The 25,195-nt window shown below is 51.2% G+C and overlaps 1 protein-coding gene across 1 annotated transcript in view; it reads left to right on the forward strand.

Annotated features, from left to right (window-relative positions):
• Positions 1 to 13,837, forward strand: part of LOC105512380 (chromosome unknown open reading frame, human C8orf74) — a 28,515-nt gene extending 14,678 nt beyond the window's left edge. Inside the window, exons 3-4 of the mRNA XM_011942817.1 lie at positions 11,000 to 11,406; positions 13,475 to 13,837. Coding sequence (XP_011798207.1) covers positions 11,000 to 11,406; positions 13,475 to 13,711 — 644 coding nt within the window. The 3' untranslated portion in view covers positions 13,712 to 13,837. The remainder of the gene's footprint in view (positions 1 to 10,999; positions 11,407 to 13,474) is intronic.
• Positions 13,838 to 25,195: the final 11,358 nt, after the last annotated feature.

A 25,195-nucleotide genomic window follows, 5' to 3' on the forward strand; every position in this document is an offset into this window, starting at 1 on the left:
CTTTCTGGGAAGATTTTCCATTTTCTGCCCTGTCATTCTCATAAGCACCCACATGCTTTTCAGTGCAAGAATCTAGACTTGGGTCTATGGCCATACCAGCTTGAACGTGCCTATCTTGTCTGGTCTTGGAAGCTAAGCAGAGTCGGACATGGTTAGTACTTGGATGGGAGACCACCCTGGCACACCTGGTGGTATTTAAAAATTAATTAATTCAATAAAGTAATAGTAACAAAAAGAGAATCTTGATTTGGATTTGGGAAGTCTAGCCCATCTAGCAGTTTCTTGCCATGGAGGCATCCACAATAGTGGGGAGAAAGAGGATACAGCGCAAGGGCCTGTTGAGTTATGCAGTAAGTAGTGGCCTCTTCCCCTACCCTCTGCACCCCATCACTGGGGACCCAGCCCACTCCCAGTTGTCCTGTCCCCTCCACTGTTTGAGTAACCAGGAAAGAAAGAGCCTCCACTACTCTTCAGGTGGGGCCCTGTGCCGGCCCATAGCACTGTAGGTGAATAGAATCACCAGGCAACTGCCAAGAAGGGATTGGATTGAAGAAATCCAGTCTCCAGGGTTATTGTCCTTGAGCCATGCTTCCTTCTCTGCCAAAGCAGGTTGAGTCCAGGAGCCCACACAGCCCACCAGGGATGCCAGTAGAGGCCTGATGATGGCAATGATGGTGACAATGGCATTATTTATTGAGTGTTTACGGTGTACCAGGCACTGTGGAAAGCACTATATATGCATGCTGTCCTCTAATCTTATGAGGCAGATATTTTTACTGTCTCTATTTTACAAGTAAGAACACTGCTGCCCATGTCTCTTAGACTGTGCAATCAATATATGCAATGGTTTTTATTAAAAGTCTTGCATAATAGAAATAGATTGCATTATGGCCAGGCACAGTGGCTCATGCCTGTAATCACAGCACTTTGGGAGGCCAAGGCGGGTGTATCTCAGGGTGAACTACCTGAGATCAGGAGTTCAAGACCAGCCTGACCAACATGGTGAAACCCCCATCTCTACTAAAAACACAGCTACTTGGGAGGCTGAGACAGGAGAATCGCTTGAATCCGGGAGGCGGAGGTTGCAATGAGCTGAACGAGATCGCACCACTGCAATCCAGCCTGGGTGACACAGTGAGACTCCATCTCAGAAAAGAAAAAAAAAAAAAGAAACAGATTGCATTAGAAAAACTGCTTCCAGTGTGAAAAGATTCTGCTTTTAAATGCTATTTTTTAAAATCTGTTTACTTTTCTGTGATTTTATCATCATTGCACAAATTAGGAATAACTTATTTTTCAGGGTCACCATCTTCTTAAAGTAAATCTTTCATTTAATTATAGCATACACAGAAAAATGCATAAATTATAAATGTTCATCTTGATATTTCTCAGAAAGTGTGCCCATTTAACAGCATCCAGAACTAGAAAGTAGAATTAAAACATTATCAGCAACCGGGCCAGGCGCAGTGGCTCACACCTGTAATCCCAGCACTTTGGGAGGCTGAGGTGGGTGGATCACTTGAGGTCAGGAATTCAAGAACAGCCTGGCCAATATGGCGAGGGCTGTCTCTACTAAAAATACAAAAATTAGCCGGGCGTGGTAGTGGGCACCTGTAATTCCACCTACTTGGGAGGCAGAGGCAGGAGAATCACTTGAACCTGGGAGGCGGAGGCTGCAGTGAGCCAACATCACGCTACTGCACTCCAGCCTGGGCGACAGAGCAAGACTGCATCTCAAAAAAAGAAAAACAAAAAACATTATCAGCAACCAAAAGCCTCTTTCTGACCCTTTCCAGAAACTACTACTGACTTCTAACACCATAGTTGTGCCAGTTTTTGAACTTTAATAAATGGAATAAAAAAGACAAAGGAAAAGAACGCTGATGCCCAGAGAGGCAAAATAACGTGTGCAACTGATGAAGTTGTGCAGCCCGAGGTGAGGCCGCATCTGCCTGAATCTCCAGTCTGTGCTCATACTAGACACGCCCCACTGCCCCGACAGAGGAATTGAGCTTCAAGGAATGGCCCCAGCGTCAGTGCCATCTTCAGTCCAGGTGTTCCCTAAGCTTCATGGTGGCTGCCGTGTGGCCGTGAATGGTGGCTGAGAACAGAACACGCAGTTACTGAATCCTTGGTGCCGAAGTCACGGGGCAGGAGGACAATGCATCTCCAGCCAGCGTGGTCCTCCTCTGGCCAGCCCAGGCCCATCCTGATGAGGTCAGGAGGGATGCGGCGGCTCCTCCTCCCCACGGGAGTGTCAGGCCCAACCAGCCTGCCCTCTCTCCTCTCCCTGCAGTTTACCAGGTGGCTTTGGAAAGGGGTCATCCTGAAGGGACCTCTTGTGCTGCAGTAGGAGGTGGGGAGGCCAGCAGTCCAGGGACCCCGGGACAGGCAGGAGCCACAGAAGAGGTCTCAAGCAAAGGTGGCAAGCTCTCAGGGCTGTTCCTGACAATCCTGTCTGTCCCCAGGCCGTGGTCAGCAGGGCAGCCACAAAGCTCACTCCAGGGAACAGCGCCTGGCCCAGTCTCCCGCCCTGGCTCCTCCATTCCCTTCCCTGGGCAGACAGTGCCCCAGCCCACATTTCACAGACACTTCTGACCTACTAAAAAGCACCAGGGCTAGGGTCATGAAAGGAGACAGACACCAACCCCTTCCCTACACAGGGAGTGGTGACGGGGAGGGCAGCTCTACCGCCAGGTTCCTGACCCCTCCCCCCTGGGCGGAGCTCAGGTCCTGACTTTGGCACAGGTTAGCTTTAGGCAAGTCTCATCCTTTTTCTGGGCCTCGGTTTCTCCATTTGTAGAGAAAAATGATTGGACAAGCTCAACATTTCTCCTTGGTCCAGAGACATGTGCTCCTTGGTCCAGAAAGACTATTTGCCCTGAATAGATTTGAGAAACACTGCAAACGCTCCATGCCTTTTGGTGATCTGCTAAGCTCATTTGCATATTTTGTTGAGTTCATTAGCATATTAAGACTATTTAATCTCCTTGGATCCAACATATCTTAAAGGTCTCTCTGGCGCGAAACATTCATTTTGATATACAGGTGACTCTTGAACAACATGAGATTTAGGGCCACCAACCTCCTGTGCAGTTGAAAACCCATATGTAACTTTGGACTCTTCCAGAATTTACTTACTAATAGCCTACCGTTGACCAAAGCCTTACTGATAACATAAACAGTTGATTCACATATATTTTGTATGTAATATGTATTATGTACTGTGTTCTTACAATAAAGTAGGTTGAAGAAAATATTAAGAAAATCATAAGGAATAGGAAATACATTTACCCTTCATTAAGCAGAAGTGGATTATCATCAAGGCCACTATTCTCGTCATCTTCATGTTGAACAGGCGGAGGGGGAGGAAGAGCAGGGGTTGGTCTTACCATTTTGAGGGTGGCACAGAAAGAAAATCTATGTGTAAGTGGACCCGCAGAAGCATCTGGAGGCCGAAAGTTAGAATTCAGCCTAGGGACTCCTTCCTCTTGCAGTTCCAACCCATGTTGTCCCAGGGTCAACTGTAACAGCTATTGCAAAACATTCTTTGGAAAATGTGACCAATGGGGTCGGAGGTCCCTTGCAGTGTCCACCTCCAAGAATCTACAAAAAGACCCCAAAGCTGCTTGGAGCTGGATGGCCTGGAGTTTGAATTCCAGCTGAGGGACTTACCACCCTAGTGGCCCTATGCAAACCCCTCAGCCTCTTTAAGCCTCAGTTTCTCTCCTGGGTGAAGAGGGGTTGGTGCCTGTGCCAGCCTCACTCTGCTGGGAGCTGGGAGACCGAGTGATCTAGAGCATGCATGGCACAAGGCAGTGGGCGCTCCCTAACTGAGGGGAGCTCACGTGGGCAGTACAGTCCCTGGCACCCAGGGGTGAAGGAGTTTAGTAGAGTCTCCCCAGGAGCACAAAGCGGGCAGAGGGCAATGCGGGGTGATGAAGGATGCAGTTGGGTGGAGATGGTGGGCCCTTGCCTTCGTCTACTTCCCACCATACCGGGTCAGCCCTGGTAGGCGCTCAGGTGTTGGGAAAGGTGAGCAGTGCCAGGCTGTAGCCTGACTTGGGTCCTGCCCCTGGGATTCAAGATGGGGGAACCAAACTGGTGTATCGGGGTACCTGGGTCCTCCCGCTCAGGCACACCCAGAAGGAGCAGCCTTCCCCATTTCCAGCCCTGCAGGAATATGGCGCATCTCCCCTTGCTCGCCCAGCCCAGACTCCAGGTTTGAGGGGCCAAGGAAGCCACCGGAGCCTCCTGGTCCGAGCCGTTTCTGCCCTGATCATGGAGCTTCTGCTGACATCTGCCCAGCAAGCCTCCCCCGCCCTTCCGCTCCTCATTCCTCTCCTCCCCCACTCCCGCTGCGTCTCCTCACAGGTGCTGGCCTCCAGGGGCTTGGGGACCATCTTCAGGAAGTTCCCAGCAGCCAATGCAAATGAAGGCCACTCCCTGTTATTGAAGAGCAACTTGTAGGCACAGATCTGTCCGCCCTGAAGCCAGCGGCTTCTCCCTGAGACTTAATCCCTCTGCTTTCTGAGTCACCAGGAACTTCTCAACCCGAGGCCCAGGGAGTGTGGTCCAAGGCCAAGAAAGTATGTCTCATGAGCCGGCTTCCCACAAGCTTTGCTGAAAGCCAGAATCAGCCAAGAGTGTCTGGGGGCCGACAGTTAGAACTCAGCCCAGGGCCTCCTTCCCTGTGGACCCAGGACAAGGTCTGCACTTGGTTTGTATGGCCTCTTAGGTGCAGGCCACAGCCCGTGGTCATAGTAGGGCATCGGCCAGGATGACAAGCCAGCAGGAAACCCTGGCTCAGCACAGCGGCTGAGCGCATTCGCACTACTGAGCCTCGTGGACTTCTCCTTTCAGATCTGGGCTCTGTGTATGGCTGCTGGGGCTGAACAGAGGGGCTCAGGGGCTGGGTTTCGCCAAGGAGGCAGACACAGCCACCCACAGCTGCAGGATGCAGGTGACCCCACCCCATGCCAGGCCAGGCTGGCATCAGGCCAGGCCAGGCTGGAGGAGGAGGGCACCTTCTGGCCAGTTCAGAGAAGGTGTGATGAGTCACCTGGTGAAGCTCACACACCGTCGCCCCGACACAGGCCCCGAGTCCAGCTTGCTGATCAAAAATGATGGCCTCATGTCTGCTCACCCTCTGGGATCCCTTGATGGGCAGTCTCTGCTGTCCTCCATGAGGTCACCATCTTTCCTCTGGGATGGCCCCAACCTCTCATGTCTGGCCTCAGTACCTTTCCACCAGGTTCTTAACCCTGAGGAATTTGATAATTCTATGTACGCTATCCTCGGAGGTCCTCGTGTTCCGTGATGAAGTCAACTCTTTCACATGGCACACGGGGCTGTCATGAATGACCCTGTCCAAACTGACCACAAGCCCTGGGTCCCCCAGCTCCGTCCCCAGAATCCTGCTTTGCCTCCTGGACAGCTGGGTGTGGCCCTGTGCACACAGCCACGCTGTGCCCCACTCGCCCCAGGCCTTCACCGCTGCTGGCCCCTCTGCTTGGGGTGGCCTTTCCCATCGGCCTCTGGACCCCAGCCTGGTGCCTCCGACATGGGGCATGTGCAGATCCCCTGGCCTCTCAGAGCTCCTTCTTCTCTCACGGTGTCCCTGCGGGGAAGCTCCTGCCAGTTGGCGGCCTGCGTGCTCTGACGCCCAGCTCTGCGTGAAGGGACGGGAAGGGACATAGGGCATATGGGGTTAGGGGGGTCTTTGGTGTCCGGAGGGCAGCAGCAGCCAAGAGCTTCTGATCAGTGAAGCTGGACCTGGACCCTGCCCTAGGCTGATCCCCGCCGAGGCCTTGGCCCTTCCTTCCCACACAGTTTGTTCCTCCTGCTGTCAGAATTGGCTCCCTGGAACCTGGCTCCACTCACCCCCTACCGGCTGGAAACCCTTCTGCCATGTCTGGGTGGGCCTGGCCTTTGGCGCCTGTTCTGCCAGCCCAGCAGCCTCCATGGTGAAAGCCTTGGCCACAGACAACATCCCCCAATGCCTGGCACATGGGAATGTTCCCTAAATAAATCCTTTTGTGTGTGTGAGAGACAAGATCTCACGCTGTCGTCCAGACTGGAGTGCAGTGGCACGATCTGCAGCCTTGACCTCCTGGGCTCAAGTGATCCTCCTGTCTCAGCCTCCTGAGTAACTGGGACTAAAGGCATGCACCACCATGCTGGCTATTTTTTTTAATAGTGTTGGGGTCTTTCTATGTTGCCCAGGCTGGTCTTGAACTCCCAAGCTCAAGTGATCCCCCTGCCTTGGCCTCTGAAAGTGCTGTGCCCATTCCCTTGTGTCCATTCAACAAGGCTCTCCTTCTCTGCAGAGCACCTCCTAGGAGCTGGGCACTGCTCTGGCACTTGGTACCCAGCAGTGAACAGAAAAGACGGCCTCTCGCTCTCTCACAGCTTGAGTGCTAGTAGAGGGAAAATGACCAAGAACAAATCACATCAGTAAAATGCGCGAGATCAAAGACCTTGATGAGTACTCTGGAGAAAGACTCCGTCGGGGGTACTGCCAGACGGTGACCCTGGGGGTGGGACCCCTGCAGGGCAGGGCATGCTAGGGGCTTTCGGGGCCTGGCCTACCCAACCTCATCTCCAGCCAGCCAGCTCCTCGCCTGCAGATCTCTAGCCTGCTGACTGCCTTCCTCCCCCACCTTTCAGTCACTCAGAAGGCCATGCCTGCTTCAACCACAGGGCCTTTGCACAAGCTGCTGTCCCTCCTGCCTCGCTCTTCACCACCTCTTTGCCCAGCAAACCCCTTTGACCCAGTCCATCCCAGCCCCTTTACTGCCTCCTCAGGGAAGCCCTTCCTGACCTTCTTCCTGTCATGTGTGCTGTCAATCCCACAGAGCCCTGTGCAGAGCTAGATATCTGTGCATTTCCTCCCCAGCCCTCCACCACCTCCCTGGAACCTGGAAGAGTTCTTGGCACAGGGAAACCCCGAATAAGTATTTGTTGACAGAATGAATGAACACCTCCACCTTGACAAATTAGAGCTGGTTCATTTACTCTGTAGACTTTGACTGGGCCCCTTCTGTGCACAAATCTCAGTGCTGGGGGCCGAGAATACAAAGGTGGCCATCATTTATTCAACTGTCTCCTCTTCAAGACTGGAAGCTCTCTGAGGGCAGGGGTCATGTCAGAGGTCAGCATCTTACCATATGGTATTCTCTCTGTTCGTAGGCCCACTGTCCCTCAAACATCCCCTGTAAGAACCTGGGAGTTGTGCCGGTTTCTGTCTTGCACACCCTACGTCTGAGGATGGCCAGGTCCTGCCACTCAGATCTGCTGCTTCTGTGCATTGCCCAGAAGACAGAGCCCTGGTTCTGAGTATGGCGTCCATCCAAGGCCCTTGTGTCTGTCTTCCACCCACCTCTGCATGCAGCTCTTGCCATCATCTGCCTCCACCTTTAGGTGCCAACGACAACAAGCCTCACCTTGCTCCCACCCAGACCAGGCTGCTTCCTGCTCCTCTGCTGTCACTCAGCTGGGCTGTGAAGTGGCCCCACTTCTGGGCCTGGCTCAGCCTCACTCTGGGATGCAGCTCACACATCGCCTTCTCTAGAAGGACTCAGTCCTGAAGTCCGTGCTCTTCTTCACCCAACTCTGTTCCTCTTTACTATGCACTGCCATTATCTGCTTGTGTCTCTCCTGCAAGCATCTGAGAGCAGGGGATATGACTTATCTGTTGTCATAGTATTGCCAAAATCTTGCATAGTGCCAAGTAATTAATAGGCAGTAACAATTTGTAGGTTCATTCACCATTTGACAAACTAATCTGGGTGAATGGAAGGATAAATGTGTAAACCGAAAAGTATCTGAGACAGGTCTCCATCCATTTAGAAGGTTATTTTGCCAAGGCTAATGACATACCTGGAAGAAAGATCTGTTGCTTTCTCCAAGGATAATTTTGAGGGCTTCAATATTTAAAGGGGAAAGTGGGCTGGAGGGGTAAGAAGGAGGGTATGGTGATCCACATGTTGCAAGAGAAAAGGAGCAGGTGGGGAATAATCAATTATGTGTTCCTCCCTTGCTCAGTAAATTGGCACCTTATATAAAATAAGGAGAACATAGAGTAGCTACCTGTGGAGATATTTAACCTTTTATTTGTAGCTACCTGCTTAGGAATCAAAGGAAAGGCAGTTTCTTGTGTTACTCAACTTTCAGGTTAATTTTTTTCTTTTGGCATAGTGAATTGGGTTCCCAAGTTTTTATTTTCCTTTCACAAATGGATAGAAGGGTGGGTGAATGGATGGGTGGATAGATCGAAGAATTAATGGATGGATGAATAGGTGAATGGATAAACAAATGGGTGGAAAAATAGATGGGTGGTTGGAAGAATGGATGAATGAATGGATGGATGAATGGATGGATGGATGGATGGATGGATGGATGGATGGGTGGATGGATGGATGGATGGATGGATGGATGGATGGATGGATGGATGGATGGATAAGTGGAAGGATGATGGATGAATGGATGGATGAGTGGGTGAAAGAATGGATGAATGGAAAGATGGACAGAGATGAATGAAGGAAGGAATAGAGGGAAGGCTCGATGGGGAAGGGGAAAGTGCAAGGGAGAAACATTTTTTTGCAAAGGTAGAAATAATTCTTTCTACAGCATTTATTGATTGCTGGCTTGCATTAGGCTCTGTATGAAGCTGGACATCTTACCCCATTTGACCCTTCCAACAAGCCTATGAAGTCAGTATCACTCTTCTGAATTTTACATTTGAGGGAAAAAGGCCCAGTCTCATATCTAAGAGGGATAGAGTATCTCAGACCTCCAAACCTGGTACCCTCACAAGAGGAGTGTAACCCTTGGGCTCCAAGCCTGCTGGTTTGCCATCACAGAAAGGAGGAGTACAGCCTCCAGTCTGTAATTCTGCGTGGTGGAGCAGTCCCTCCTTCCCTCCCCCAGGAGGCTGAGATTGCCAGAATCCAGGCGTCACTCCCAGCACATCCTAACATGGCTCCAAGTGGAGTGGTGCCCCTTTTGCTAATATTTTCCCAAGACCATGATGTCTCCACCCTCTGGGTACTTTCGGGAGATTCAAGGTGAATATTTCCATACAGAGCAAGACAGCCTCAGGGACCAGCCAAGAGGGAGCATGAAGGGACTGGGGGTGGGGGGACTTCAAAACAACCTTGTGGGCAAGGCTGAGACAGTCCCTGCTGAAGGGGCATGGAGCACTCTAGCTGGGGGTGAGGAAACCGCCTAGGGCCCCATGGAGGGCTCACACAAAGAAAGAGCAAAGGAAAGGGTCTGTGGACAAGCCAGGTCCCCTACTTCGGGGAAAAGCCTGGCTCCTTGCCTACAACATGCTACTTTCATTGTCAGCAGAGGGAACTGCGGAATTCTCCAAAGTGCATGATCTGGTGGGCCCCTGGCCCAAGCCCTCATTCTTCAGAGGGGGACACTGAGTCAGGGAGTAGGAGAGGCTTGGCCAAGTCCACAGTGCACTTCCAGGACAGTGTCTATGAGAACCCAGGTCTCCAAGCCAGGGCTGTGCTCTCTTGCTGCCCTTGACTTGCCTGTCTCTCTGCCTGCTGTCTGCTCATCTACTCACCAGGGTAGGCATGTAGAACCAAGCAGATGATGGGAGAGCCCTGCCTCCAACCACTGTGCTGAGCACCTGAAAGAGTTGTGAGCAGGAGGAGCGAATGGGAGAGGAGGAAAGAAGAAGTAGGGAGATGGGTCACCCCCTGAGGAGCACTGCCCACGGTGCTACCCTCAGAGCCAATCCTTTGCATGGGGTAAATAATATTTTCCCAACTCTGCAACACAAGCCACCAGCACAGCAGTTGCCTGGGCATCTATTACCTGCTTCCACTCTTTTTTTTTTTTTTTTTTTTTTTGGTGGGGGGATGGAGTCTTGCTCTGTTTCCCAGGCTGAAGTGCAGTGGCATGATCTCGGCTCACTGCAACCTCCACCTCCTGGGTTCAAGCAATTCTCCTGTCTCAGCCTCCTGAGTATCTGGGCTTACAGGCACCTGCCACCACACCCAGCTAATATTTGTATTTCTAGTAGAGATGGGGTTTTGCCGTGTTGGCCAAGCTGGTGTCGAACTCCTGACCTCAAGTGATCTGCCCACCTCAGCCTCCCAAAGTGGTGGGATTACAGATGTGAGTCACCGCCCCCCGCCACCTCCTACTCTACTCTTATGGGAATTCCTTTTCTACATTCTCATCTCCTTCCTGAAGAGAAGTAGAAACGAGATAAAGCACAACTAAAGTAAGTCTTTAAAACAGGCATCAAAAGACAAAATACTGGCCAGGTGTGGTGGTTCACTCCTGTAATCCCAACACATTGGGAGGCCATGGTAGGAAGATCGCTTGAGCCCAGGAGTTCGGAAAAACAAAGAAACAAAAAAGACAAAATACTGGTAATGATAATGTGATTATACTGAGATCATATAATCATATTTATATAATTATACTGGGGTAATTATGTAAGAAAAAATGGGATAAGTTTAAGTTACTACAAGTAAAAAAAGGAACGTGGTACACTCCATACCTTTCAAGAGCTAATGCATGGTAATAAGAATTGCAGTTAGAGCAGCCACAGTGGCTCACGCCTGTAATTCCAGCACTTTAGGAGGCCAAGGCAGGAGGATCGATTGAGTTCAGGAGTTCAGCCTGGGCAAAATAGTGATAACCTCATCTCTACAAAAAATAAACAAAATGAGTCAGGTATGGTAGCATGTACCTGTAACCCCAGCTACTCAGGTGGCTGAGGCAGGGGGATTTCTCCAGCCTGGAAGTTGGCGGCTGCAGGGAGCTATGATCACACCACTGCACTCCAGCCTGGGTGACAGAGTTAGACCCCGTCTCAAAAAAATAAATAGAAATAAATATTTTTTAAAATGCAGTGGGGACATGGGCTCTGTGACCAGGCTGTCTAGGTGCAGAGCCCACATCCACTGCCTGGCAGGGCAGCTCTGTCCAATTCCCACTCCCACTCTGTACCTGGCCCCTGTGCCCACAGGCTGCTCCATTACTGAGGCTGTGACGATCCTGGGGAACAAGCTCAGAGATTACCAGGACCATTTCAACACCACCCACCTGCTGGCCCTCTGTGACTACTTCCACCATACCTTCATCCGCCACTACAAACTCTACCAGCATGTCCTGGGCCAGGACCAGCAGGTTGACCTGACCGTTGCCCACCTGGAGGTATGCATGCCACCTCAGCCCCTCCCGCTTACCGAGGGCATGGACAGGGACTTGTGGACCCACCAGCAGCAGGTGGCTGCGCTGATGGAAGCCGAGGCACAGAAGCGCGCCGATGTGCTGCTCCTGAAAGAGGCGCTGCTCCTGGAGCTGGAGAGCTCACTGCAGAAGGTGTTCACTGCTGCTGCGCCTGCGCAGCCTGGCCGGGTCCTGGAGAGACAGGTGAGGCTCTGACCACCTGCCATGGGTGGGCACCTGGGGCAGCAGAAACATCAGCCAGATCTGGCGTCACTGCAGATGGGAGCTCCTCGTTGGCACCCATGGGAGGGGGAGAGATGCAGGGAGGAATCAAGAGTCTACCACGGGTTTCTCGGTAGACTAAAGGTAGAAATTCATGTCCCTGTTCTAGTGATGAGACGACTGAGGCTCAGAGAACTTTTCAACTCGCCAAGGTCACCAAGCTAGCATGGGGTAGAGTTCACATCTGGACTGAGCCTAACTGACCCTGAAGTCTAAGTTCCTTCTTCTGTGTCATTGATCAGTGACAGATTCCACCAAGAGAGGCAGGAAAAAGACTCCAGCTTTGGAACTGCTGCAGGTCCTCCAGAGCCGGCACGCCCCCAGGCTAGGGGAGAAGACAGAAGAGGCAGGGACATGGGGACAGCTCGGGGAGGGTTATGTGACCAGGGAGACAAAGGGCGGAGCTGGGACTGGGGAAGGACTTGGGAGGATCTGGTGCCTGGATCTCAGACTTTGGGCTGCCCTCTTGGAGGGTCTGCCAGACCAATGGGGCTCTAGCTGCCAGCATTTCCCATGACCAGCTCTTCAATGACCATGATGACCCCAGCCCCAGGGTAGCTGACTTCTTGAGGGCCTGGCCAAGCCTACATTGGTTTCTTAGCTATACATAAGCACTGAAGTCATCATGGTTGCATCATCTTTGAACATACTTTGAGAGACAAGTATGTGCATGTGTGTGTGCATGTATGTGCGTGTGTTTCAGGCATTGGGGTCGGGGAGTTGCAGGGCCTGTGAGTTCCAAGGGATTTTGGTTTCTGAATCATCAGCTGAAGAGCAAATGGCCCCGGGAAGTATTCCTTTAGGGTTACACACACACACACACACGCACACACACACACACACAGAGGAAAATCTCTACAGAGCAATGAGCACAGCAGCCTGGAGGGTGCTCATCTAAGGTTAAGTCTGCAGACAAATAGCACATCAGGGGGCCATGAAATCTTAGCTCATGAAGACATTCAATAAAGACCCAACAAAACCCCTGCAACAGTCTACGTCTCTGGCCCCCTGCAGGGGACCTTGCTCTAGCACAGGGGGTGGGGGGGTCATCGCCACAGTGGCCCAAACGGCCCCGTACTTCCCACAGCTGTTCCTGCCTGCTCCTCCCAGCTCCCCGCTCAGCCTCCAACATGGCACTGCTGGCCCCAGCCTGGCGGAGCTGGTGAGCCAGAGCCCCCTACACCGTGTGCCCCAGCTATTCACCTGAGATGGGGCACTCAAGGGCATAGAACAAACACTGCGCATTCTCCTATAGCACAACAACCTTCCCCAATAATTTTTTCTACAAAAACAACCAAGAGGATATGCTGGGGCAAACGTACAATTTTGCATACCTTTTAAGTGAGTACAAGATCTCAAAGAAATGCACTACGGACAACCAGTTGCTTCCAGTGTGTCCCCTGACAATAGCTCCTCTGCTGTGTGGTTGCTCAGGCAGGGAACCTGGAGAAACACACTTACATCATCTGTGTCTCCAGGCTCTGTTGGCCATGACTCTGATGGAGCTGACCAATGGGGCTTCTTGTTTAACTCGGTGGCTGGACGGTGGCTGCGTTTCCACTCTTCCTATGGCTGCCTGGGTGGATGACACGCTCAATCTCTGAAGCAATTTCCCCTGTCCCCTCCCAAGAAGCTGCCACTAGAACTTTGAGAGGTGAGAATGAGGATGGTTGGGGGCGCAGTATCCAGATGGAGCCTGCATTGACCAGGAAGTAGGGTCTATAGGAAATATGGCACTGGCCAATGGGCCCAGAACAAATGACACACTCAAACAGCCTGGCCATCACTCTAGGCCGAAAGAGAAAAAGGAGGGAGTGACTACTGGAATCCAAAAAGAGAGCTTTAGTTATAGGCAAGGGTTGAGGGACAGGAAGTGTGACTACCCATGGTCCGTGGCCATGGCCAGCCCACAGCCGGTCAGGAGAAGATGAGGACCTCCCCACCCTTAGACCTCCCAACCCCGCTCACCGGCCCTCCCCATTCCTTTCAGGAGCTGGAGAGCCTTGTCCGCCAGGTCATCCACACCCAGGTGGAGCTCCTGCAGGAGCTGCTGCAGTGCAAGATCCAGAACACGTTCGCCATCTTGGACCTGAAGCTTCAGAAGAAAACTCTGAACCTCAACGCCCCCACCCCTATCCCGCCCCCCATCACCAGTCATGCAGGCCAGGAGGAAGCCCTGAAGCCCCACAGAGCGAACAAAGAAAAGAAAGTGAAGGCAAGGAAGTAGAAGGCCCCAACTGCCACACGAGACTGACTGGGGACCGGTCACCCACAGCCATGAGCCATGCAGCGTGGTGAGTTCAGCACCAACCCACAGAGAGACTTCTCACGATTAAAAGAAACAAACCCATGCCATCAACTGGTCTCTGTCTTGGAAACCACCTGCTACCACCTAAAATCCAATCCAAATGAGTTCCCCTGATGGCTGTGCACCTCTGCTAAGCATGGAACTTTGCTCTGGGGGTACTTGTCACATGCTGACAAGTCTGAGCTCTGTTGAAGATGGAGCCACCCATGGGTGCAAGCTGGTAAGAATGAGGGTGCTCCACACACCAGCAAAGCCCTCCAGGGAATCCCATGCCATGTAACAAGAATCTATCCTAGGATTCTTCCTCCTGACATTTAAACCACAGGCTTCATTGCATGCAGCCCAGCCCATAGATCTCCTGCAAGAGGACCCAGAGCCATGTGCCTTCTAGAAAACTCTTCCTCCCAGGAACATCTGCACTGTCTGGACTCAGGCCGGGGGCAGGTGCTGTCCCAGAGGTCGGAGACCTGGCCTGGAGCCCGCTTTACTGTGGATCTGCTGTGTGATGCTGCCTGTGTCCCTTTCATCCCTGGGCCCCAGCTCTCTCTCCTGTCGAGTAGAGGTGCTGTGGGATGGTGTCTCAGGTCCCTCTCTCACTAAGACGTCCTAGGAGAAAGACAAGGTGAGGTTTGCTATTCCCATGTGTCAAGGGTTTCAAGGTTCACGGAGGAAAAGGACCTATTCGAAGTCACACAGCAGAGAGCAGAAGTCCTCCTGCTTCCGTGCTGTTTCCCAGGGGCATCGCTCCTCTTACGCAAACAGTGGCACATGTCCTGGAGCTGTTGGTTTGACAGGTGACCGTGGCCCTCGAAATCAGAACAGTGAGGGGGTCACCACATACTGCCTCTTCCCAAGCCCGAGACTGCCTCTGCCCTGCTCTGCCATTTGCCTGCTGCACCCCTTGTGTCCAATAAGGCAGGCCCGTGTCATTAGCTCATCCTGCCCAACTCTCCTTTGCCACCGACTTTCTAGTTTGTGCCACCTGAGGTGCGCCTGGTGTCTGTGTTTCCAGGCAGAGTCAGCTGCCTTAGGGGGTTGGGGGCACTTAGCGAGGGGTGCCCTGCTGAAGGAGAAGAGCAGCCCTCTGCAACCCCGGCAGAGAAGTCCAGGACACAGGAGCCCCCAGCAGGGGAGGCAGCCCTGCTGGGAGCTGCACCTGAGACTGTCCTCCCATCTCACCCTGAGGCCACGGCCAGGTGTGTCGATCCCCAAGAAGCTTGATGAACCTTCTAATACCTCTTGGGATGGAGGAAGGAGGTTCTGGGAGTTTCTTAAATTTTTTATTCCTTCCTTCCTCTTTCATTCCATAAACATTTTTGAACAACTGTATGTACTCTATGGATGAAACAATTATGGTCTTGAGGGAAGTGTGAGAGCTGCCATCGGATTCTGTCTAGGGCCTCACCAGGGTCCCAGGCACCCTCATGGCCAGTGTGGATGGGTGTACTCACATGCGTGTGTGGGAGTTGGTGTAGGGGCAAGTGGGTACAGCTTCTACCCAGGCCATGTGCCAGAGACCCACACCTGGCTGACTTCACATGACTTCCATGACCATTTGGTGGCATTTGTTCCAGGGCAAGCAGAGGAGGCCTGGGGGCCTGGTATCATCTGAGGGGCAAGGTTGGAGGAGAGGGGAGGTCCAGCTGGATCTCAAGGCCTTCCAAACCCATAAGTGAAAGAAGTGGCCTTTGGAACAGTTGCATTTCAGGTGATGGGGTCCCAAGCCAGCGTGAGAAGCCGCCGTCCTCCCTCAGTCCCTGCTGGCATCTGCAGGAGTCTCAGATGTGGTGCAGTGCAGACATATATTTTGTGTGTAGCTGAGCGGTATTTATGAAGAGGTCAGGAGGAGTTGGGAGAGTCACAGGGGCCAGAAACGTGGAGGGAAGCCACAGCAGTGAGTGGAAGAAAAGCCTCGGGCCCCATCCTCCATGGAAGTCAAAACTGGGCTTTCTGTCTCAAGCTAAGAATGGCAAATGGGTGGTCCCATGGGAAAACTCCTCCCTCCCACCTGCCTGAGGCAGCATCAGGGAGCACCTTCTTACAGCAGACACTGGATAGACACTGAGACAACTGTGGAACAGTGGACTTCCCACCCATGCCCCCTACTCATTCAAGGCCTAAACTCTCACACCACCCAGGAGTGGAGACCCCAAACTGGGAAACTGTCCTCAAATCCATCTGAAACCAGAATACCAGCTAGAGCCAGTGGATAAAGGGACTATACGTTCTGGGTTCTCTGGGGCTGTCCTGGGTGACTCCTGTTATCCCAGTGTTGGGCCTGCTTTGGCATGCACCCAGCTTTGATTGTTTAGTGGACTTCGCTGAAGACTTGCTCTAAAAGAAGCTGGGGGAGGTAGGTAACACCCCACCTGTGCTTCAGCTCCTGCCATGACTGCATCTCATGGTGTGGGACTCTCCTGGTGTGTAGGCACATGGGGTGTGCCGTGAGCAAGTTCTCACCTACGCTTGAGGCTGCAACTGGAAGAGGCAGAGCGCTGACCTGTCTCTCCCTCCCAACACTCTCCTGACTCAGTGGAACCCTTCAAAAACAGCACCCCGGCCATTCCTGAGATACTGAAATGCAGGCAGACACAGGTAACTGAGGAGAGCCAGCTCTTCCCATGGTGGTAGTGCTGAGAGAAGGACAGGGCACCTCTGCTCCCACCAACTGCTCAGCGCCTCAGCCACTTGCACAACCGCAAGATGCATGAAGCCACTAGGCTCTGGGGTCAGTGGGAAAACGGAGAGAGACAAGCCAGGCACATAGGCGGTATGTCCAGGAGCTGGGAGGAAGAAGTGTTCACAGAGGGGAGTCCCCACGGCCTTGCTGCATTGACTTTGCTACTTACCACTTGCTACAAAGCTACAGTGGTTTAGCTATTGTTTGCCACTGCATTTTCATTTTTCAATAAACCCTTTTGGTAGCAATGAACTCAACAAAAAAGAAAAATGCCTGAGTAATGAAAATGTAAATATATTGACTTTCTCTTTTTTAAGAAAGTTAATTATGAAACTGTAACATGCACAAAGTTGTTCTCTGCATCTACCGTCTGCCAAGAACCACAGCAATACCACTGACTACCGAGAAGTCTTCTCAAAAAGTGTCAGCAGCTACCTCAAAGGTTCACAGGAACTTTAAGAAGCCTGTCCAGGAAAGGCGTGGTGGCTCACATCTGTAATCCTAGCACTTTGGGAGACTGAGGTGGGTGGATCACCTGAGGTCAGGAATTCAAGACCAACCTGACCAACATAGCAAAACCCTGTCTCTTCTAAAAATGCAAAAATTAGCCAGCCATGGTGGAGCATGCCCGTAGTCCCAGCTTCTCAGGAGGCTGAGGCAGGAGAATCGCTTGAACCCAGGAGGTGAAGGTTGCAGTGAGCCAAGATTGCACCACTGCACTCCAGTGCTTGGGTGACAGAGCAAGACATCATCTCAAACAAACAAAAAAGAAGAATAAGACTGTCCAGAACCCAGAATCCACAATTTAACATGCACAAGGGCAACTGAGCAGGTGGCAGTTTAAAATCGAACTTGCTCTGTGTTCTAAGTTTTCTTATATGTAAGCTGAAAATAAAGCAGTGGTCATTCATTGGATAGCATCTCAGTAGAATTTCACATATGGTGAAACAATGCCAGTTTTAGCATCACCAGATGCATCAATTGAAACATCAATCAATTCCAATAATGGTTCACTTCATTCATCCAATTCTGGCAAAGTAAAGTTTTTGAGAATTCATTCTGGTGCGGGTGAAACACCTCTCACTACTGCAAATACTATTGGAACTTCACTTAAAAAGTTCAACATTAAAGATAAAAGTACTCATTTTTAAGATGATTAAACAAATATAAATGTAGATCTTAGCACCTTTGTCAAAGCAATGGTCTCACTAGTGTTTATAAAAAACGAACCTAAGGCACAGAAATGTATTTAGAATTGGCTGTTTGGCATACATTAAGCCATAACTGCACCCAGAGGAGCAGAAACTGGAACTGAGGATGGAGAGGGATGGAGAAGGCACTAGGCAACCTGAAAGGGCAGAGTCAGGCTCCTTCTGTCAAGACACTGAGCCTCACAGACAGTTGACGTTCATTTCACAAACATTAATTGACCAATTATCTGTACCAGAGGCTGCCAGGCACAGAGGACTTGGCAGTAAACAAGCCAGACAAGGTCCTCGCTTTTGAGGAGCTCACGTTTTAATGCAGGACGCTAACAAGCAATTGAACATAAGCAATACTTGGGAACAGGGATGGGTGCTGTGAAGTCCAGAAGCAGGTATCTGACTCCAGTAACTCTGGAGTGTCAGAAGCCTCCCTGGCAACACTGTTCCACAGACATGCAGAAAGTGCCTACTGTATGCCAGATACTGGGATGGGTCTCATATGTAAGGATACAGAAAAGACACATCAGTACGGTAAAGGAGTGGGAGCAGTCCGGTGTTTCTGATGGGGGTTCCCAGCCACGGTGCCTCCCCCTGGCCAAAGGGTGAGCCTTCTCCCAAGTGGACCAATCATCGTGCTCCACTGCCCTGGGCCACAGTGATTGGAGCAGACATGGGCACATGGCCCAAACTGGACCAATCAAAGTACCCCATCTTCAACCCACCCACCACACCCCCAGCCAGGATGAGTGATTCTGGGGGTTTTCTTTCTACTGCTGCCAGGGTGCTCTTCCTTTTGGTTGTGAGGCTTTAAGGATTGCAGGAGGCCAGAGCAGCCTGTAGCTGCGATTCCAGCATTGAGAGAAAGAAGCCAACAGGCAAAGGGAAGCAAAACAGAGGAGAGATTGATTGAGAGATTGCTTCCTTAATCCGGTCGCCCTGGAGGCAGCTCCACCTGTCATCCAGCGTTTGGTTGTGGGAGCTGATGCGCACACACCCAGTATTTGACTGAGGTCAGTGAGACAGGCAGGGCAGAGAATGCTTCAACTGTGACAGACAAGGAAACTGAGGCTCAGACAGGTAGAAGGATTGCTCAAGGTCACTTGACTAACAGTGGGAGAACCCCAGACAGAAGCACATCTTTTACCCCCCAGATGAGGGCTCTTGCCCCATCCACTGCCTCCAAGGACATAGCCCCTGGGCAAGTCCGTCACCCTGCCCCCCTGTGTAATGGCCCCTGGGTATGGGGTACCCCTTTGTTCTGGACTCCGAAGAAGCCCACAGTGTCCACTCTTGGATGGAAAACTATTCCGGACCCAGAAGCAGAACTTCTCCTCTGAGAACTTGTACATGAAAAGCCAAATGAGGAATTTGAGCAAAACAAAACAGAAGTTAACCATCCTCATAATACCCTCTTCAGAATGCCTGCCCCTATAACAAGGGCCTCTGACTTGGCTCAGGAGGGCACTGGCCTTACTAAAATGCACTGAGTTCGAATCTCACCCATGAACCTTTCATCATCAGCACGCCTCGTGATGTTGCTTAAGAAGTGTCCCCCAAGAACTCAGAGGGCTTTCTGGTGCTTCCTGTTTAGTAGTTTTCTACCCACTCAAAAGACTGAGAGAACACAGGTTTTTCCCAGGGCCCAGATTTTTGAAATGAGAACCAAGGTAACCCGGTGTCCTTCCTGCTCAATATTCTAGGAACATGGCTTCCAGCACCTGGGAACTGAAACATAGGTTTTCTAAACCTAATCTGAACCTCCAGTACCATGAAGCTATGTTATTCAGGCCCCATAATTTCAGAAGTGTTTCTCGGGAGGCTGGCCTTGCTGCGGGTTTCAGGTTTCCAACAGAATCTGGAAAGTCACCTCCCTTGACCCACAAAGTGGAGGAAGTGGCACTGCCCAGGGCTTCTCATGTCAACCGGCCTGAGAGTATTTTTCCTGAGGACTCCAAATGCCTCCGATGTTTATGTGAATGGGTTTAGACCAGACAGGTAGACGAAGGCGTTGGAACTTTTCTGGCAAAAGAACAGAGCTTTAGGTAAAAGTTGGCTGGCCCTGCCCAGGTCTCTGCAGGAAGCCCTAACCGACCAGTTTCAACTGGCCAGCCAGGCATCATGGGTGTCCTGGGGACACTCACGTTCAGACTCTGAACATGGTGGTGGGAACTCACTGCCCAAAAGGAACCCCTGCCTTCAGACTCAGCCAGTTATAGACAGGTGGCTTCATGTGCAGAGCAGAAACCTGAGACTGCAAGCTCTTCAAAGGTCCCTGTCACCCCCAATCCCTCTGCGAGCCACCTCCCACCTCTATGGCCTTACCTCTGATTCCAGCCAAGGCCACAGAAAACTGTTCCAGGTAGGTTCCTCCCACTGCATATGGCCAGCACCCATCTCAAGTCTATGCCAAATGTCTGCTGCTTCCTCTCCTGTGACTTCTTTGATGTCATAGCATGGGACACCTTCAGGAGCCAACATGGCATCTTCTCCTGCACATCCTAGGGGTGCAGGAAGCTTAGCATTCCACAGAACGACCCAGCCAACGGGAGATGGGAGCCTGTGACCAGCAGCTCCTCCCTTTCTTCCCTCAGGGAGACATTTTTGTTTTTGGTTTTTTTTTGGATACAAGGTGTTGCTCTATTGCCCAAGCTGGAGTGCATTGGCACGATCACAGCTCACTGCAGCCTCCATCTCCCAGGACTCAAGCTATCCTTCCAGCTCAGCCTCCCTAGTAGCTGGGACTACAGCCTTGATTTTCCTCCACGTGGGCCTCTCCATGTGGCTGCTTGGGCTTCCTTACAACATGGCAGTTGGGTTCTAAGAAGGAGGAAACAAAAGCTGACAGTTCTCTGGAAAGGGGAACTGTGTCTGAAGGCAGGGGCTCCTTCTGGGCAGCGAGTTCCCACCTCCCAGCTAAGTTTTTGCATTGTTTTGTAAATACAGGGTCTCACTTTATTGCCCAGTCTGGTCTCAAGTTCCTGGGCTCAAGTGATCCTCCTGTCTCAGCCTTCCAGAGTGCTGGGATTACAAGTGTGAGCCACCACACCCCGCTAGGGGGACAATTCTGAGCTATAGCTCTATGTTCCTCAAAAGGTCCCAGAGGGACCAAGTCCCAGTCAATCACAGTGGTGGACAACCCAGGGATACACCTTATATTGGCTTTTCCTTCTTCTCCGTCTTTCTGTCTTTGGTCCTCATTCCTGCTACTCCTGGATCACTTCCCAGAGAAACTCTACACTATGAGTAAACCTGTGTCTTGGGTTCTGTTTTTGAGGAGGAACCTGGGCTAAGACATGGGACTTCATCTTCGTGTTCCCATATGCCAGCATGAGCTCTGTCTGTGCTAGTTACTTATTGCTGCATACCAAACTATCCTAGAACTCGGTGGTTTAAAACAACAATCACAGCCGGCGCGGTGGCTCATTCCTGCAATCCCAGCATTTTGGGAGGCCAAGGCAGGTGAACCACCTGAGGTCAGGAGTTCGAGACCAGCCTGGTCAACATGATGAATCCCTGTCTCTACTAAAAATACAAAAATTTGCTGGACGTGGTGGTGTGTGCCTGTAATCCCAGCTACTCAGGAGCCTGAGGCAGGAGAATCACTTGAACCCAGGAGGCAGAGGTTGCAGTGAGCAAGATGGTGCTACTGCACTCCAACCTTGGCACCAAGAGTGAAACTCTATCTCAAAAAATATTAATAATAAATAAAACAACAATCACAATTTTGCAATTTGGGCAGGGTTCATGTGAACAGCTCGTTTCTGCTCTACATGGCATCAGCTAGGGCAGCCCAAAGGGGGCTGAAAGATCCACTTACAAGACAGCTGACCTCTATGGTGGCAAGTTGATGTTGGCTGTTGACAGAGAATGTTGACAGGGAGCCCTGATTCCCTTCCACATGGGCCTCTCCATGTGGCTGCTTGGGGCTTCCTCACAACATGGCAGTTGGGTTTTAAGAAGGAGGAAACAGAAGCTGACAGTTCTGAAAAGGGTCAGAACAGGCAGAGCATCACTTCCAATGCACGCTATTCATCAAAGCAGTGTAAGGCCTGGCCCAGAGGAAAGAAGGTAGGAAAATAAGACACACCTCTTAGCTCAGGGAGTGACAAGCCATTTTCAACCATTCTTAACCTGCCACAATGGCGCAGAACACTACACTAATGAAGACTTGAATAAACAACTAAGTAAAGAAATCAATTAATTAATGCAACCAGCCATTACTCAATGGTAACCTTCCCTCAATCCACACAGTCACTACTACTCTTCTGAAATTTTAGAACAAAATATTAATTTGATAACTTATTTGAGACTAGAAGGTTTTGTGACCTTGGGGTCCTAAAATATTAGAGCTTTGGAATCCTAGGGGTAACCCACCTCAGCCACCTCAGGCTGAGGAAAAGGAAAACAGGAAGGAGGGAATTTGTCCAAAGTCACTGTCTTGGTTATTGGCAGTGAAGGTCGCATCACAGGGCCTGGATTCCCATCCAGGTCCCCCATGTCACACCTCAATGCCAGCTTAAGGGATGTGAGGACTGCGGCCTTTCCCACAGGAAACTCCACTTCCTGGGTTCCTCGTGAATCTTCATCCCCAAAAATGCCACACTCCAAACTGTTGTAAGCAGTTTTTGAAAACTTTTCAGAAACTGGGCACAGGAAGGACCCTATGAACAGGTTGAGGCTGTCAGTGTGGAAAAAAAGCTCAGACTCAGGTCCAAAAATGCTGCTGGGTGGCACTGCCCACTTCATACAGGCCAAAGGCTGGCCTGCTTTGGTGCCAGTCATGGGCCAGTCAACCACACTGATCTGGTCAATCACGCTGATCTGGTCAATCACAGCGACCCAGTCATTCACACTGATCCAGGCAATCACACTGACCCAGTCAATCACAGTGACCCAGACATTCACACTGATCCAGGCGATCACACTGACCCAGTCAATCACAGTGACCCAGTCATTCACACTGATCCAGGCGATCACACCGACCCAGTCAATCACAATGATTCAGTCAAACACACTGATCCAGTCAATCACACTGATCCAGTTGATCATACTGACCTGGTCAATCACACTGACCTTGTTGATTACACTAATCTAGTCGATCACACTGATCCAGTAAATCACACTGACCTGGTCATTCATACTGATCCAGATGATCACACTGACCCAGTCAATCACACTAACTCAGTCAAACACACTGACCCAGCCGATCACACTGATGCAGTTGATCACATTGATCTGGTCAATTGCACTGATCCAGTCATTCACACTGACCCAATCAATCACATTGATCCAGTCAATCACACTGAACCCAGTCAATCACACTGATCCAGTCGATTACACTGACTCAGTTGATCACATTGGCCCCATCATTTACACTGATCCAGTTGATCACACAGACCTGGTCAATCACATAGATCCAGTTGATCACACAGATCCAGTCAATCGTGCAGACACACTCGATCACGCTGATCCAGTCAACCACACTGACTTTGTCATTCACACTAATCCAATTGATTATGCAGACCTGGTCAATCACATAGATCCATTTGATCACACTGACTCGGTTGATCACACTGATCTAGTCGATCACACTGACTTGGTCATTCACACTGATCCAGTCATTTTCAATGGTCCAGCCATTCACAGTGACCCAGTTGGTCACATTAACTGCCACATGGATAGTGGGCAGCCTCCACATTTCATGAGCATTTGTGGAAGCCCTGGAATGTGCAAGGCACAGAGGAGGATACAAAAATAATATAATGAATGTAGTCTCTCTCTTGATATTGAGTAGCTACCATGGGTCAGGCATTTCATTTCATTATCTTCATTTTATGGATAAGAACTGGGTAATTTCTGTTGTTCCCTAGCTACTAAGCAACTGACTGGGGTTTACCCCAGGCCCAGCGGACCTAACCGTCCACTCCTTTCCCTAAATCACCCTGCACACTGGTCAATGTTCTCCTCTTCTAGGAAGTTTGATCAAGTCTGGAGGCCAAAATATCCCATACTCAATCCATAAGGAGATCATACCCCCCAACACAGAGGCAGAACCCATCACAGAAGAGTCAGGACTCGGGCACAGGAGGCCTGGGAGGGAGGCTGAACTAGGCAGAGGCTGACTGCGGGAGGAGACTGGAAGGTAGTTAAAGGCAGTGGTCAGAGACAGGTTGCCTGGGGGAGCCATGGGTTCCAGAATTTCTGTGTAAGGGGGCAACTGGGGAGCTCCTGTGCACCAAGTTCAAAATTGGAACTCAGAGACCTGTCTCAAAGCTGCCTTCGCACAGTGTACCCTACTGTCTTTTCACCGCATGCTTACCAAGGTGCCACGTGCCCTCTACCAAGCCTGTCTTGGGGGAATGTGGCCAAGGGCCCTGAATATAAGACTGAGACTCTGAGCCTTGGTCCTGTTGTTTGGAAGCCCCTGGGATTCCAAGATATGCAATGACAGGACAAAGCAGGAGGAAAAGTGCCCATTTATGGAGCAAGCACTTGCTTTGAGTCATTTGACCACAGTGTGAAAGTCAATGCACCTCTCCACTGGGTGAGGGGGTCTCAGGATCCCAATTCCTCCAAATGAGGAAGCCGGGGCTCAGGGGAATGCAGTGACTCATGCAGGTCTCAGCTAGCAGGTGGAGGAGCTGCGCACCGGGCCTAGGTCGCTCCCCTTTGAACTGCACTTCCCTTCCCCTCAGCAGTGAGCTGGACCGGGCTCCGCCTTGGGGCATAGGAGCCAGGAAGACCACATCCTGCAGGGCCACAATCCAGCTGGACAAGAGAGACACACTTAGGAAAATGCCCACCAAAGCCCACTGTGCAGTTTCTAGCAAAGGGAGGCATCTCCAGGCCAGGGGCACCCCGGGGCCTTTGCCCCTCCTCCTCAGGAAGGGAGGTTTCCGCCCTAAGCAAGACGGCACACGTCAGAGGCTGAGGCCGACCAGGGGCCAGTTCCCAGCACTCGGGGTAGCTGGGGCCAAGCTACTGACTCACCCTGTAGCCCTCAGACAAGTCACTTCCCTCCTGGGTACCCAGCATGGAATTGAAAGTGAGCATCCCTATGTCCCAGGCTGCCAGAGAGGCCTTTCCAACCAGGGCTGACTGGCTGGGTGGAGAGGGGATCGGATGATTGTCAGCAGAGTGGGAAACGTGTTCTTTGGAAACGGATATTCAATGGAATAACAGAACTTAACATTTAGAAAGTGAGAACACAGTGGCTCAAACCTGTAATCCCAGTACTTTGGGAGGCCGCTTGAGCCCAGGAGTTCAAGACCAGCCTGGGCCTGAGCAACATAGCAAGACTCCGTCTCTACAAAAAATTAAAAAATTAGCCAGGCATGGTGGCACACACCTGTAGTCCCAGTTACTCAAGAGGCTGAGGTAGGAGGATCGCTTGAGCCTAGGAGGTCGAGGCTGCAGGGAGCCGAGACGGCGCCACTGCACTCCAGCCTGGGTGACAGAGCGAGACGCTCTGTATTTGTCAGGCTCTCTCTCTCTAATATATATATTTTATATATATTA

The sequence above is a fragment of the Colobus angolensis genome, unplaced genomic scaffold (genome assembly GCF_000951035.1).
Source record: "Colobus angolensis palliatus isolate OR3802 unplaced genomic scaffold, Cang.pa_1.0 Scaffold210, whole genome shotgun sequence".
NCBI classification, from domain to species: Eukaryota; Metazoa; Chordata; class Mammalia; order Primates; family Cercopithecidae; genus Colobus; species Colobus angolensis.